Source organism: Colobus angolensis, unplaced genomic scaffold (assembly GCF_000951035.1).
Source record: "Colobus angolensis palliatus isolate OR3802 unplaced genomic scaffold, Cang.pa_1.0 Scaffold315, whole genome shotgun sequence".
In the NCBI taxonomy this organism is placed as follows: Eukaryota; Metazoa; Chordata; class Mammalia; order Primates; family Cercopithecidae; genus Colobus; species Colobus angolensis.
This window is the reverse complement of record NW_012116433.1, coordinates 522756-539512: the sequence shown is the minus strand read 5'-3', so window position 1 is coordinate 539512 and position 16757 is coordinate 522756. Positions and strand designations below refer to the sequence as shown.

The 16757-nt window shown below is 35.0% G+C and overlaps 1 protein-coding gene across 4 annotated transcripts in view; it reads right to left on the bottom strand.

The window, feature by feature from the left end:
• Positions 1-16757, bottom strand: part of TDRD5 (tudor domain containing 5) — a 100598-nt gene that overhangs the window by 49658 nt on the left and 34183 nt on the right. For all 4 annotated transcript variants that reach the window (XM_011951128.1, XM_011951124.1, XM_011951127.1 and 1 more), the window contains exons 6-9: positions 14411-14467; positions 4782-4935; positions 1697-1869; positions 442-662 (exon numbers count right to left, since the gene is read on the bottom strand). In XM_011951128.1, the coding sequence (XP_011806518.1) occupies positions 442-662; positions 1697-1869; positions 4782-4935; positions 14411-14467 (605 nt within the window). The remainder of the gene's footprint in view (positions 1-441; positions 663-1696; positions 1870-4781; positions 4936-14410; positions 14468-16757) is intronic.

Here is a 16757-nt window from a genome sequence, read left to right as displayed (position 1 = left end):
ATTAAGAAAATGTGGCACATATACACCATAGAATACTATGCAGCCATAAAAAAGGATGAGTTCGTGTCCTTTGTAGGGACATGGATGCAGCTGGAAACCATCATTCTCAGCAAACTATCGCAAGAACAGAAAACCAAATGCCGCATGTTCTCACTCATAAGTGGGAATTGAACAACGAGATCACTTGGACACAGGAAGGGGAACATCACACACCGGGTCCTATTGTGGAGGAGGGGAGGGATAGCATTAGGAGATATACCTAATGTAAATGACGAGTTACTGGGTGCAGCACACCAACATGGTTCATGTATATATATGTAACAAACCTGCATGTTGTGCACATGTACCCTAGAACTTAAAAGTATTTTAAAAAAAAAAAAGTTAAACAAAACAAAACAAAAAAAGAGATATGTGAAAAACACATTGAAAACAGACTCCTACCGCATTTCAATCATCATGTCTTCGAGTAACTCTGACGAATCCCTGCTATAGATCCGGATGTAGAATTGACTGGGAGAGATGATATACTCCACAAAGACCCCTATGAGGGAACTGGTGTCTAATGGTGGGAGTCTGCATAATTTCTTGTCCGGCACAGCATCTGGCGGGATGTCATGATTTGCCATTGCCAGGTTGAGCTGTGATTTGTTTGTTTCTACTTGCTGTAAGTTAGAAAAAAAAAAAAAATTAAAAATCTCTTGGTGAGATTTCAAACCCCATGGCATGTTTCTCAAAGTATATTTCATGAACCACCTTTATCAGAATCACTTGGGAAATTATACAAATACAGATTCTTGAACTCTAGCCCAGACTTACTGATTCAGAATGCCTGGGAATGGGGCCCACAATTATGCATTTAAAAAAATTCTCTGGGTGATTCTTACCTATGTCAAAATATGAAAACTACTGCCTTATGACATTAGGTATAGAGTTTAAAGTGTTACACAACTGCCCTATACAAAATTGAAAATATGATACTTCAAACATTCAGGCTGAACCAAGTGAAGCCCTACTCAAATATATCAGCAGTCAAAGGTAACTTTAATAGGTTAAATTTCAGACTAGTCTTCCAATCAAAAGCAGGATTTCTCAAATACTCTCATTCTGAAACACATCATTTTCCTCTAGGCCTTCTATTTTCCTCCCGAAAACACAGCAAGCTCTCCAAACAAAACTTTTTCCTTCCATGAAAGAAACCAGGTAGAGAGGGTAGAAGGGAAAAAGAGCACGCAATGATCCTTAATAAAAACAAAATATGTAACGGGAGATGAAAACACAAAAATGGTGAATTGTGTGTGGAGATGCAATAAAAGAATAAAAAAAAAAGCACCCTATAATTGAGGATGGGTGTAGAGGCAATTTGCAGCAGTGTTGAGGCACACAGTCCAAACAAAGCCTCTCAATTTTTCCCTCTAAGCCCCTGTGGGTTTTCAAGACATCATGAGAGAGCTGTCAACTCTCAAAACCATCGGAAAACTTTAAAATGAGCCTTAAGGAAAAGCAAGCTATATAAAAGACTGAAAACTAGAAAAAATGCTATATGATATAACTTCAGTACAAAGATGATTTCTTCTAATAAATGGTATATCCAGAAATAAGACTTTTCTAAAAAGAATTTTGGTTTAAAGAAACATACATTCATTTACTTTCCATAATGCTGAATATCCAGTGCACAAAGTCTTTAAACCTCACTCACCAGCTGTAAAGGCTTTACTATCACATTAGGCTTCTTGCAAATCTTCTGTTGTGGCTCTTTTTGTTTTTTTGAAGGGCAATTCCATACAGTCTCTTTGACAGCAACAGTAGACAATGAATTTCTAGGTGGACTGGAGACAAAAGCTTTGGCTTCTATTTTCTTATCTGATTGAACTAAACACAAATTTCTGACTGATGAAACAACTCCATCTCAAATGGCCAATACAGCAGCCTATGCATATTTGTTAAATAGCTGTACAACCATTACTAAGCACTTTCAACACACCAGGTGTTAGAAAGACAATGACAAATGAGAGATATAAACCTGTCTTTGCAGACCTTTCAGTGTGGCAAAATATAAGGGAAGTTCTAGATGGGAACAAATCTTAAACTATTTGTGCTAGGGGGAGGGAGGCTTGTGATCTGATAAGGTATCTTAAACTTCAGTAGAACACTTAATTTTTTTCAGCATCTTGATTTCAATTTACTTTTTGTTCAAATTAAACAGGGAACATTCTTCGTTACTTAACATAGAATGCATGTACCTACTTAACATTCCATAATACAATTCTTAGGAAATGTTCAAGTTAATAATATGTTGTGTTCAAATTTACATGTGTATGATAACTACAAGAGATTGGCACATTAAAACAGACTCTGGGCTGGGTGCAGTGGCTCATGCCTGTAATTCCAGGACTTTGGGAGCCCGAGGCAGGCGGATCACAAGGTCAGGAGTTCGAGACCAGCCTGGCCAATATGATGAAACGCCATCTCTACTAAAAATACAAAAATTAGTTGGGCATGGTGGTAGGTGCCTGTAGTCCCAGCTACTTGGGAGGCTGAGGCAGGAGAATCGCTTGAACCTGGGAGGCGGAGGTTGCAGTGAGCCGAGATAGCACCATTGTACTCTAGCCTGGGCAACAGAGCAAGACTCTACCTCCGAGAAAAAAAAAATAAAAAGACTCCAGATAGACCTACAAGCATGGTGACTACTTAAAAAATGAAGTTATAAGCACACAAAGATGTAGGTACAAGAATATTTGTCACTGTATTTCTTTGTGATGGTAAAAAACAGAAACAATCCTAATGTCCATCAGTAGAAGACTGGTTAAGTACATTATAATTATATGTAACTTCAAATGATGAAATAAGCTTGTTTGTACTAATACAAAAAAAATCCACAGTATATGAAGTGTAAGAAATGAGGATTCACACAATACAGATGTCCACAGTGGTTTGACTTTCTTATGGTATGAAAGTGATACACATTCATTAGAATACTTCCAGTATCCATACAACACTGTTTTTCACTTTCAGTACAGTATTCAATAAATTACAGGTGATATTCAACACTTTAGTATAAAGTAAGCTTTGTATTAGATGATTTTGCCCAACTGTAGGCTAACGTAAGTATTCTGAGCATGTTTAAGGTAGGCTAGGCCAAGGTCTGATGTTCAGTAGGCTAGGTGTATTAAATGCACTGTCTACTTATGGTGGGTTTATTGGGACAGAACCCCATCATAAGTTGAGGTAAATTTGTATTTATATACTACTGTTTTGTATAGGAAAAATTATACATGTGATAATTAGCTATATCATACAGAAGAGGTCCAGAAATAAACACACTAAAACTATTAATGCTAGTTACCTCCGTATTGTTGGAATTGTTTAAACAAGCATGTGCAGCTTTTGTGATTTAAAAAAAAAAAGATCTATCTATGTCTTACATATTCATTGGAAAAACTCTTGGAGGCTATATAAACATTCTAACAGCATTATTTCGGGGGGGAGATAAAATAATAGAAAATGTTCTCTCTCTACTCATCTGTGCTGTTTATATATTTTTAGAATGAACATGAGTTACTTTAATAATCAGAAAAATCAATAAAGGTAGTTACATTTGGGGAAAAAAAAAAACCTGTCCATCATAACCACTCATTCAAGCTTACAAAAATACAAGTACCATACTGCAATCTAGTTTTGTGAGGTCTTGCCATTGGAGAAACTGGGTAAAAGGTACATGGGATCATACTGTATTATTTCTTACAACTCCATGTGAATATAAAATTATCTCAATAAAACCTTTATATCTTGAGATATAAAAATATCTCAAGAAAAAGAAGGTTCCCCCATCCCCCCAAAAAACAAAACACAAATCAAGTGCCCTAAATGCAATGTGGTATTATCCTGGAGTGGATACAGAAACAGAAAAAGGACATTCTTGGAAAAACTGGTAAAATCCGAATAAAGTCTGGAGTTTAGTTACTAGCAATGTATAATGTTAATTTCTTAGTTTTGATAAATGTATCATGGTAAATAAGACATTAATATTAGAAGAAACTGGGTGACAGGTATATGGGAACTCTGTACTACCTTTATGATTTTTCTGTAACACTAAAATTATCCTAAAATTGAAAGTTTATTTTAAAAAATACAAGTGCTGGGTCCCAATGCACACCCATTTATTCTGCATCTCCATATATTTCTAAAAAGCTTTTGATGCATGGCCTGAGTTAAGAACCACTGCACTATCAGATCACCATTTTAGAAACTTTATTTCCTTCAGCATTATCAAAAAATCTAGACAATGAAGAAAGCAAAAAAAACATTTTTTTTTGAGACAGAGTCTCGCTCTGTCTCCCAGGCTGGACTGCAGTGGCGTGATCTCGGCTCACTGCAAGCTCCGCCTCCTGGGTTCACGCCATTCTCCTGCCTCAGCCTCCTGAGTAGCTGGGACCACAGGCACCCGCCACCACACCCGGCTGGTTTTTTTGTATTTTTAGTAGAGATGGGGTTTCACTGTGTTAACCAGGATGGTCTCGATCTCCTGACCTCGTGATCCGCCCGCCTTGGCCTCCCAAAGTGCTGGGATTACAGATGTGAGCCACTGCACTTGGCCGAAGAAAGCAAAATTTTAAAATTCAGATAATTTTTATTAATAATACAGGTTAACCTTATTAAAACAAATGCCACCAGAAAGGCGGTCATTATATAAAACATTTCATGGCTAGGCATTACTTCGTGTTTTCTTTGTCCTCATAAGGACAATAAAAATGAGGTTTGCATCATACTACGGTTCTACTCACCAGGTGGTAGAGGCTTCTTATCCACATCAAACACTAGTACGTCTTGCTGTCCTTCCCTGAACTCAACATGGAGAATGTCACTAAGAGCTCCAACAAGTTCTGTCACATTTAAGAAGCCTAATTTTTTTGGTGATAGTTGCTCTTTAAAAATCACCTGTCACAAGAAAATAGAAATTACATGAAACAGCATTAGATAACAGATATATAACATATACAGTTGTCCTTGGACAACCAAACTAAATCTTAAATGGTCAATGAACTCAAGTATTAAAGAGTAAAGGCTCACTTCCATACCAGTATAAAACAAACCAAGTGACCAATAATCCCTTACCATAAAACTTCTAGGTCAATGTCAAGTTCCTTTTAGAGAATGTGGTAAACTAAAGTAAAAGTTAGGGTGGGCGCTTTTCACTTCTCATTTTTAACAATATCTGAATATAAAGCAAGTCTTCTTTTAAAAAAAACAAGAGGAGAATGCACAAATTACAACAGTTGTAATAAAGCTATTGGTATTTCTCTATTTTCCAATAAAGATAATATTGAATATCACCTCCAACGTGTAGAGAAATTGTTGTTTAAAAATATTTCCTTAAATTTTATTATTTCGCCTTAGAAGTTGGAATAAAGGCCAGGCACGGTGGCTCATGCCTGTAATCCCAGCACTTTGGGAGGCCGAGGCGGGTGGATCACAAGGTCAGGAGACCAAGACCATCCTGTCTGACACGGTGAAACCCCGTCTCTATTAAAAATACAAAAAATTAGCCGGGCATGGTGGTGGGCACATGTAGTCCCAGCTACTCGTGAGGCTGAGGCCGGAGAATGGCGTGAACCCGAGAGGTGGAACTTGCAGTGAGCCAAGATTGCGCCACTGCACTCCATGGGTGACAGAGTGAGACTCCATCTCAAAAAAAAAAAAAAAAAAAGAAGTTGGAATAAATGAGCAGATATCTATCGGTGTATTTCCCATAGCATACAGTTTGATTTTCTTGCCTTAGAAAAGAAGAAAAGTCATACCAAATGAAGACAGGAGACAATATATATGGGATAGACACATAGAATACATTCCTCAAACAGAAAACATTTTATATGTCTTAAAAGGACCGTCTATCATCAGTTATTTATTCCATAGTCAAAAGCATCACCAACATTGTTTTAGTTTCACTCATCTATAATAAGTCTATCTTACACAAATTCTTAAAACATTAAACAAAATCTACTCCAAAGGGTTAAAAGTGAAATGCTCTCCCAAAGCTGCCTTCAGTCTTCATATTTTGCAGCTATTGTAGGTATTATTCCAAGAAAGACAATAAATATGTTGCATTTATTGTATTATCCTAAGGTGACAAATTTGCTTATTTCTGAGCCTAAAAAACAAAACAAAACCTGCTACATCTAAAGAGACTTTTTTGTTGTTGAATGACTTCTATCTTCATTCTTTAGATGCATTTCATACTGAAAAACTTATCGTGCAAATTATCTTTTTAATACAAATTTTAATGCTCTGAGTGGAAGACCTTCTGATAGGTATCCTCATCTTGGCTCTTCAGGTAGTCTCCCATTTGAATTTTAATATATTATTCTCCATCCTTTTGGTTTTTAAAGTGAATAAGCTTCAGTTTCCTCAATTTATGTTGTGAATTTATTTTTGAGTTTTATATTGGGTTGTTATCTGCTAAATCGGTCATGAAAATGTTAAGTTGCCATCTTCCAGCTGTCTCCTCTGCACCAAGAGAAACAAGCAGATGAGAACACAGTGCTCATCTGGATTTCTCAATCATTTTGACTTGACAGCTCTTATTCAGAAATCACATTCTCCTTTAGAATTTATCTGTATTTTAGTAAACTGTAATGATGCTGAGCGATCTGATTATTAAAAAGTAGGATGTGAGTTTAATCAGGAACTATTTTAAAAATAAACACTTCAGTTAAATTGGCAAAAAACAAAACAACAACAAAAAATTCCTCAGTCACCTAGCAATCACTTCCCTGGAAGTAACCAGTATTGCCAGTTCCTTGTTAAAATGTTCCAGAAATTATCAAAACTCAAACATGATTCAACATAATAGATTACATATACTAGGTACATCTTGCTTTTTTTCAATTACTATATCAGTACGTGAGACACAGTTGAGTTTTGCTATCTGATCCTGAGACTCAGTTTTTTTTAAAAGGTTAGTCAATTTATTATGTCAGATATATTTTATCCTAATTCCTTTGTTATGCTTTCTGCTTTACTGGCTCCCAACTATGAGCAATGAAGAAATTGATGGGCTGGGAACAGAGGCTCATGTCTGTTATCCCAGCACTTTGGGAGGCTGAGGCAGGAGGGACTGCTTGAGACCAGGAGTTAAGAGACCAGCCTGGGTAACATAATGAGACTCTGCCTCTACAACTTAAAAAAAATAAAAATAAAAATTAGCTGGGCATGGTGGCATGTGCCTGTAATCCCAGCTACTCGGGAGGCTGAAGCTGCAGTGAGCTATGATTGTGCCACTGCACTCCAGCTTGGGTAGCAGCAAGTTCCTGTCTTAAAAAAAAAAAAGAAAGAAAGAAATTGATATATTTCTACTCCCATCCTCCTTACTTTCCTTCCATCTTCAACCAAATTTTAATTATCCTTTTCTTAGGGTTTAGATTTATGCCTTCAAATATGTGTATAAATCCTGTTTACGATTTTGTTTCCTCAAGGTCTGACAATCTTATATACAAACACTTTATTTCCTGCAAATTAGCATAATGGATATCCCCACAGGCTTGATTAGATTTATGTTTGATCTCTTTGACAATACTATAAGTGATGTTATGTTCTAAAGAGGGGCACATAATATCTGGTCATCTCTTTTTTGGTGTTGTTAAGAGCCATTATTAGTCAGTTCCTAGATGCATTACTTTGAGAGTTTTAATAGCAGCATTCTGTCAATTCCTTTTCATTATTTAGTTGGAACACTCTATAGATGTATGCTTCCCCTCCTATTCTTTGCTTATGCAGCTGTATAAATTCATTTAGGAATGCCAAGATAAGTGATTGGCTCTCTTTATTTACCATTTTTAAAGAAAGTGAATTAGTTCCATTATCCTCTATGTTGAGTCATCAGTTTTTTTTAGTATCATATAAACTCACAGAATTAAATATATTTGATGGGCTTCAAAATATTGCAATTATTATCCTTATTGTAGCCTGAAATAATTCTTCAAGTGAATTCCTAAGCTATTCTAACGAACCTAGTTTTATTTTATTTTTTTAATTTTTTAATTTTTATTTTTTATTATTATACTTTAAGTTCTAGGGTACATGCGCACAACGTGCAGGTTTGTTACATATGTATACTTGTGCCATGTTGGTGTGCTGCACCCATCAACTCGTCAGCACCCATCAACTCGTCATTTACATCAGGTATAACTCCCAGTGCAATACCTCCCCCCTCCCCCCTCCCCATAATAGGCCCCAGTGGGTGATGTTCCCCTTCCCAAGTCCAAGCGATCTCATTGGTGAATCTAGTTTTAAATAGCTTCCTTGCTGGTCTGGTATGACAAGACGTTCCAAACTCAATTTATGTAACTAGGATATCCTTGTATATACAATTTGAATTATCTCCTAATTATTCATTTGCTTTATATCAAATTATACAACAATGGTCTCAGAATACTACCACCAATATAATCAAAACAAAATAATCTTGCATATGCTCACCCTTTCTTCTTCCACTATTTTGTGTAACTGTACTTTGTCTACATTAGCAGAGTACATTGCCACTAAATACTACATTCTCTCCCCCCAACCCTCATTTGATCTTGGTTATATAAATGGCATTCACTTTCAGCTCTTTTATCAATGTCTCTCTAGTGTGATTTTGGTTTTCTGATGTTCATTCTCCAGTAGATTCCTCAGGAAGGGCTCATGGGAACAAGAGTTCTTGAATTCTTGCATGGTGATAATAGCTGGTCTGGCTCTCTGGAACTGAAAGTCAGTTTTGCTAGCTAGAGAATCTTTGGCTCATGCTTTGGGTATATAAAATAAGTTACTCCCTTTTCATCTAGCTTAAAACATTGCTGTGAGAATGTCTAATAATTTAACTTTTGTTTCCTTTATAAGTCACTTGCTGTTTTTGTTTAAATGCCCAGAACAAATTTTTTTCTTTTATGTCCAGAAATTTGATATTTGGTCATTCTGAGTTGATATTGTCAGATACGCAGTGTGCTCTTCCATATAGTCTCAAATCTTCCATTCCAGTAAGGTTTACTTGAATTCTAGTTTTTAGGATTCATTCTGTTTCCTTCTTTGGCTTTATTACTCATGTTGGCTCTTCTTTGCCTGCTTAATACTTGTCAGTTTCTCTTGAATTATCTTTATCTTTCCTTTTTTTCCCTAAGATTTTCTTATGTAAAATTTCAAACAGAAAAAGTTGAAAGAACTGGATACTGAACTCTACCACTATAGAGTTGCTATGTCATCTGTGTATCCATCCATCTACCAACCCATCTTATCTTTTATATACATTTCAAAGTGACCTGTAGACATCAGTAGCCTTTACCCTAAAAGAGGCCAGCATTACAGCATTAACTAGAAATCAGTATCTGTTCACTTTTAAGTAAAACTTACACACAGTGCAATGCACACAACTTAGGTTTCCCAGTCAATTAACCCTGATAAATGCAGAACTGTGTAACTCAAACCCCTATTCAAGATACAGAACACTTCCATCACCTCAGAAAGTTCTCCCTTTCCCAGTCACCCCTAGAGACAATTTTTTCCACCACAGATTATCTTTGGCTATTGTATTATTTCATATAAAAGACATTCTACAGTATGCTGCTGTGTGAGACTTACTTCAGCAACTATTTTTCAGATTCATCCACACTGGTTCATGTCTCAGCTGTTTACTTCTTTTTAATGTGGAATAGTATTTTGTTGTACAAACATACCACAATCTCTTCATTCATTCCCTTATTGATGAATAGTAGGGTTATTTCCAGTTTTGGGCAGCTATAATGTATAAAGCTGTTATGAATACTCTTTATCGTGTAAGTCTTTGAGGACACAGACTTTGAATAAATATCTGGGAGTGTAATTCTGGGTCAAAGGACAAATACATACTTACAGGAAATTGTAAGAACATTTTCTACAGTAGCAGTACCATTTTATACTTGCAACAAAAATGTGAGTTTATCATATGTTTATCAGTCACTCATATCTGCATTTGTGAAGTCTCTGTTCAAACCTTTGGGCCATTTACAAAAAGAACTGTTTGGCTTTCTATTATGGAGCTATAGACTGGTCTTTATGTATTCTGAATATAAGTCCTTTGTTAGATGTATGATTGTAAATATTTCTTCCCAGTCTGTGGTCTGCCTATTCAATTTTAAATGGGGTCTCCTAAACAGAAGCTAATTCTGATGAAGTCTCATTATCAGTTTTCTTTTAACTGATTACTGCTTCTGTATCCTAAGAAACCTTTGCCTGTCCAGGTCATTAATATATTTTAATTCTTCTAGAAGTTTTAGAGCTTTAATTTTTTCATTTAGGTCTATGATACATCTTGAAATAATTTTTGTACATGGTGTCAGGTTGAGGTTGGGTTTCCTTTTTTGTGTGTGTGTGTGTATTCAGTTGTATCTTGCATTCAGTTGTTCCAGTATCATTTGTTGAAAATATTTTTGCAAGCTCCTGGTTTTAAGTAATCTTTCTGTATCAGCCTGCCAAAGCGCTGAGGTTACAGACAAGAACCACCATGCCCAGAGCTGAAAATACTTTCTTATCCCTTTTGAATTCCTTTGGCACCTCTCTCAAAAATCACTTCAGTGTATATGGGTGGATCTCCTAAGCATGTACTGTAAGGCCAGACAAATTCATGGATTTGTTAGTATCTACAAATAGCCTGCAAGAATTATGATGGGGACTATATTGAATCCATACATTAATGTTATCATGTTCATATAATGTTATCAATAATGAGTCTTCTCACCCATGAGTATATTATACCTCTCCATTTATTAGTCTTCAACTTCTTAACAATGTTTAGTACTTTTTGGTGTACATGATTTATGTTTCTTTTGTTAAACTTATTACCAAGTAATCTGATGATATAATAAACAGAATTTTTAAAATTTCATTTTCTGATAGTTTGCCACTTACATATGAAAATACAATTGATTTCTGTATACTAACCTTATATATTTGACCTAATAAATAGTCTAGTAGCTTTCTTCATGGATTCCTTAGTATATTCTACGTGAACAATCATGTTTTCTACAAATAAAGTTTAACTTTTTCTCTTTTAGGTTTTCATGCCTTTTATTTCCTTTTCTTATTACACTGGTTAGAACTTGCAATACAATGTTGAACAGAAGCCGTATGACTGGATATACTTGCCTTGTTCCAGATTTTAAGGGGGAATTGTTCAGTGTTTCACCATCGAGTATGACATATATTAATAGGTTTTCACCAACGCACTTTATCAGAATGAGGAATTTCTTCTCTATTCCTAGTTTTCTGAGAGCTTCAATTGTGGATGGGTATTAAATTTTGATAATTCTTTTTCTGCAGCTACCAAAATAATCACATGGCTTTTCTTCCTTGTTATTCTATTAAAATGGTGAATTACCTTAATTCCTTTTGAAATGTTACTTCAACCTTGCATTCTAAGGATAAACCCCTCTTGTTCAGGGATTGCTGAATTCAATTTACTACTGTTTTGTAATAGACTTTTTGTGTCCACGTTATGAGAAACATATCCTAATTGGTTTCTTGTAATGTCTATGTCAAGCTTTAGTAGCAGGACAACGTATTCATAGAATGAGTTGGGGAGGCCAGGCATGGTGGCTCATGCCTGTAATCTCAACGCTTTGGGAGGCTGAGGTAGGAGGATTGCTTTAGGCCAGGAGTTAAACACCTGCCTGGGTAACACAGTGAGACCTTGTCTCTAAAACAATTTTTTGTTTTAATTGGCTGGGCATGGCGCCACATGTCTGTAGTCTCAGCTACTCAGGAGGCTGAGGCAGGAGGACTACTTGAGAGCAGAAGTTCAAGGCTGCAGTAACCCAAGATCATGCCACTGTACTCCAGCCTGGGTGACAGTGACTCTTTAAAGGAAAAAAAAAAAAAAAAAAGAATGAGTTGGGGAATATTATTTGCTATTTTAAGAAACAATCTGTACGTGACTAATATAATTTCTTCCTTAAATGTTTTACAGAATTCACCAGCAAAACCAACATACATCCTTTTCAGTCTTACTGTACCACTTCAAATAAAATATAAGAATCTTGCAACCCTATAGTTCCAGGTATTGCCCCTCCACTCATTATGCAGTAGTTTTCATATGCATTACATGTTCATGTTACAAACCCAATTATTTAATGCTGTAACTTTTGCTTTAAACAGTCATATATTTTAACTGATCAAAAAAGGCAGTCTTTCATATATGCCCAGATATTTACTACATCCTTTATTCAATCCTTCCTGAAGATTCAAGTTCCAATCTGGCATTATTTCCTTCAGCCTGAAGAATGTTATTTAGCATTCTTATAGTACCAGTCTGCTTGCAATTCTGATTACCTGAAAATGTCTATCTCATCATCTTCATTCTTGATATTATCCTGGATATAAAATATTGGGTTAACAGTACTTTTCTTTTGAGTACATTAAAGATGTCATTCCATTGTCTTCTAGCATTGCTTCAAGAGGTCAGCCATCACTTGTATCACTGTTCTCCTGTATGAAGTGTGTTATTTTTAGTCTGGCTGCTTTCAGAATTTTCTACTTATATTTGATTTTCTGCATTTTTACTATGATATGCCTCTGTAAGGTTTTCTCTGTATTACTTGTTTGGGGTTTTCTGGGCTTCTTAGATTTATAAACTTCTTTCACAAGATTTGGGAAACTTGGGCCATTATTTTTTCAAGTATATTTCTGCTGTGCTTTCTTGGGCTCCAATTATATTAATAGATACATTAGACCGTTTGGTATTATTCCACAGGTCTCAGGTCACTCAAGTTCTGTTTTGTTTCCCTGTTCTTCAAATTGGATAATTTCTATTGATCTGTCTTGAAGTTTACTAATGCTTTCTTCTGCCATTTTCAATTTATTAGTGAATTTTTTACTTCAGATATTTTAAGTTATGAAAATCACTTGGTTTTTATAGTTTCTTTTTCTGCACTGAAATATCTTATCTGCTCATTCACTCTGAATACATATTCCTTTATATCCTTTAATATAGTTAAAAGAATTACTTTAAAACCTTTTTTGCTGACTTCAATAACTGCACTATCTCAGAGTTTCCATTGATTACCTTCTCTTTGTCAAAGGGTCACATTTTCTTGTTTCTTACTATATCTAGTAATTTTGGTTTGTGTTCCAGGCATCATGATAGATGTATTGTAGAGAATCTGGAATCTTTTATGCTCCTTTGGACAGTATTGTTTAAGTTTGGCTGAACTTCAATCCAAAATCTGCCACCCTGTGTTGGACAACAGCTGAAATATCTTCAGTTCTTTCAGCCTTAAAAGAACAGAGGCTGCTCTATGTCTGCTCCAAGCATGTGCAGTTAAAGGTCAGGTAGAGAGCTGAGCAGAGCTTATGTGCCAGACACTGTTCTAAGTGCCTTATTTTTAAGTCATTTAAACTTCACAAAACTCTATAAAGTAGGTATTATCTTGACCTAACATATTGTCTATAAGATAGCACACAGAATTATGTATCTTAACCATTAGGCTATACTATCTCACAGTATCTATGTTTTTACCTATAAATATCCTACAGTTTTCATGGCACAGTAGTTAAGAGTTAGGATTCTGAAACCAGACTGCCCAGGTTAAAATCTTGGCTCCACCTATTACCAGATGTTTGATGCTTAAGCAAGTTACTTCTCTGTGCCTCTATTTGTTGTGAAAACAAAGCAAACATATCCCAATATGAAAGATGCTCTGAATAGAGCCTGGCACACAGTTAATATATGTATAGGACTTATCTTTTTAAAAACTGGATATATGGCATTATCTGAATTATTCTGCAACTTGATTTTTTTTCACTCAATATTATGGTTTTAAAAATGATCCATGTTGCAGAGCAGATTTATTTTATACTACTACATACAATTCCATTGTATAAATGTCAATATCCACTATCCTACTGATGACCGTTTGTTTCTCATTTGTTCCTATGTTGTGCTGTGCACTTCTTTACATGTCTTCATGTGTACATGTGCAAGAATTTCTCTAGAGTGCAAATGTAAAAGTGGAACTACTGAATCCTTGAGGGTGCACAACTTCAACTTTACTTGATAATGCCAAAGTGCTCCCTAAGAGCATTTTGTCCCACAAGCAGTGTATGAGGTATTCTGCTTCCCTGCATCCCCACTGACACTTGGTATAATACTGTCAGACATTAATGAGATAATGTTTATTCTAATAATATTGGAACAGTAAGTGGTAAAAATATCCTTCATATACATAATCAACTATTTGTTAAATATCATATTCTCAAGTCTCATAATAAAGACACTAAAATGCAAAACAAAATGCTTCCATTTTAGAGCACAGACCTGGAGAATCCAAGGAGTAGCTACAAAATTTCCATCTATCACAAGAAATATAAGCCATAAAAAATTAGGGTTGGGGAAAAGCAAAACACTTACCTCATACTCTCCAAGCAGTTTAGAAATAAACAAACCCTCTGGGAACTTAGATACAACCTAATAAATAGAAAGTGAAATACAATATAGACACAACTGAAATGCTGAGTGACACAATATTAAAATAATATAAACAAATAACAAAGGAAAAAGTAACATTATTAAATGAATTTTAGTCATATTACATTGTTTTTTAAAAAATGATTTTCCAGTTTTAAAAAACATCAGAACAAAAGAGACTGTGATTTCCAACATTTTCAGAGTTGAGAAATCATTATTACATGATATTGCAATACCACAACTCTCCAGAAGTTCCTGCACTTCTTTAAGCTCAGCTAACACATTTAACTTCAGCTCACATAAAACATTCTATAGCATAATTTCAATCATTTTAATTACTAGAAAAGAAATGCAATAAACACTACAAAAAACTTTGGAAAATACAGTTAAGCAAAAATAAGATCTGTAAACAGCATTATTGTCCATATGAACATCAAAATATCTATTTAATATTAAAATAAGTCAATATTTCTATAGCCAGCTTTTAAGTATCATACTAAAGACATCTTTCCATGTCAGTAAAAACAGATAAACATTTTTACTGGCCACAGATATTTCAAAATATTAAAGACACCTAAATTTATTTGATCTTCTATTTTGTTTCTTATTTTTCATCCCAAATATTGCAATGATTATCCTCATGCTTGAGTTCTGCACACTAGTTCAATGATTTTTAGAATAATTTCCTGAAAGTAGACTTACTCGATCCCAATAAAGTATAAAAATCTTTGTTTTCCAAATTTTTCCAGATATATTTTATACAAAATTCCAATTCAAGCTTCAGAAAAATATAAAGTAAAAATTATTTCAAAATCCTGTGACCCAGAGACAGCCATTGCTACATTTAAAGAAACATCCTTTCAGAAACCCCTGTATGTGTGCATATATGTTATTCATGATTTTATATGAAAGAACAATTCTAAACACACTATTCTCTAAAACCTGTTTTTAAAGTCCAACAATATGTCAAGGAGAAACTTCCATGTAAACTAAGAGAGATATACATAAACTTTCTTATAAGCTACATGACATCCCTAGTTTGGAGAATATCCAATATTGATAAATAACCAATCCTTTAAAATTAATGCCTAATTTTTCTCTAATTTTTGGTACCACAAAAAAATCATATTCACTCTTGTAAACCCAGCCTTTGGGAGGCTGAGGTTGGGGAATGCCTAAGGCCAGGAGTTCAAGACAGGCCTGGGCAACACAGCAAGACCCTGTTGCTACAAAACCTTTTTAATTAGCTGGGTGTGGTGGCATGCACCTGTAGTCCCAGCTACTCAGGAGGCTGATGCGAGAGGATTGCTCGAGCCCAGGAGTTTATGGTTGCAGTGAGCTATGATTGCACCACGGCATTCTAGCCTGGGTGACGGAGCAAGACCTCATCTCTTTAAAAAAAAAAGTCATATTGAACATCCTTTAACAAATGATTGGACACTTGCTCAAGTGTCTAAACAAACAAACAAACAAAAAAACAGGGCCTGAATGCATCAAGGTTTTTACATCTCTCCTAATAAAATCATGACAGTTGAAATGGAATAATATAAGGCAGTACAAGCTGTAATAGCACCTTGATTACTCGAAGCAAGATTAACAGCTCCCACCAAAAATTTAAGTGTACATAACTCTTTGGCTCAATACATAACACCAAAGAGCTTTCCCTTATTAGTAAGGCAAAACAACTAAGACCAATGACATAAACAGGCAATTCACATAAAAAATATATATGACTACTAAGCATATGAAAAGATGCTTAATGTAAAAATCAAGAGATAAACTAAAACAATGTGATTGGATAATAACACCTGTCAGTGGGAGTATAAATTTGTTCAAGCATTTTAGAGGGCAATTTAGTAATATTTATAATCAAAACATAAGATGCCTCTGACTAGCAATTCCACTTCTAGAAAAATGTCCATGGACATTAACTGGAGTACTTTTTCCATAGCCAAAGATAAAAACACCAAAACTTTAATCCATCATGGATCTCTACATGAAACAGGGTAAATCAATATAATGGGATACCACACACTGGAATAATATGTAATGTACATTTATAAAATTGGCATTTGGAAAGATCTTGAACTGTTTGTCAACAGTAATTCAATGGGATGGGGGAAGAAGGAAAGGAAGACAGAACTTATGGAAGAACTTATTTGCTAAATAGTTTTACATTAAAAATTTTTAGGAGTGCGTGTTTTGTTTCTTTTGCTTATTCTAAAAGAATTGGCACTTAGTTTGCAGTATATTAGAAAAGATTAGATGTAAACTAAAACTTGCAGACAAA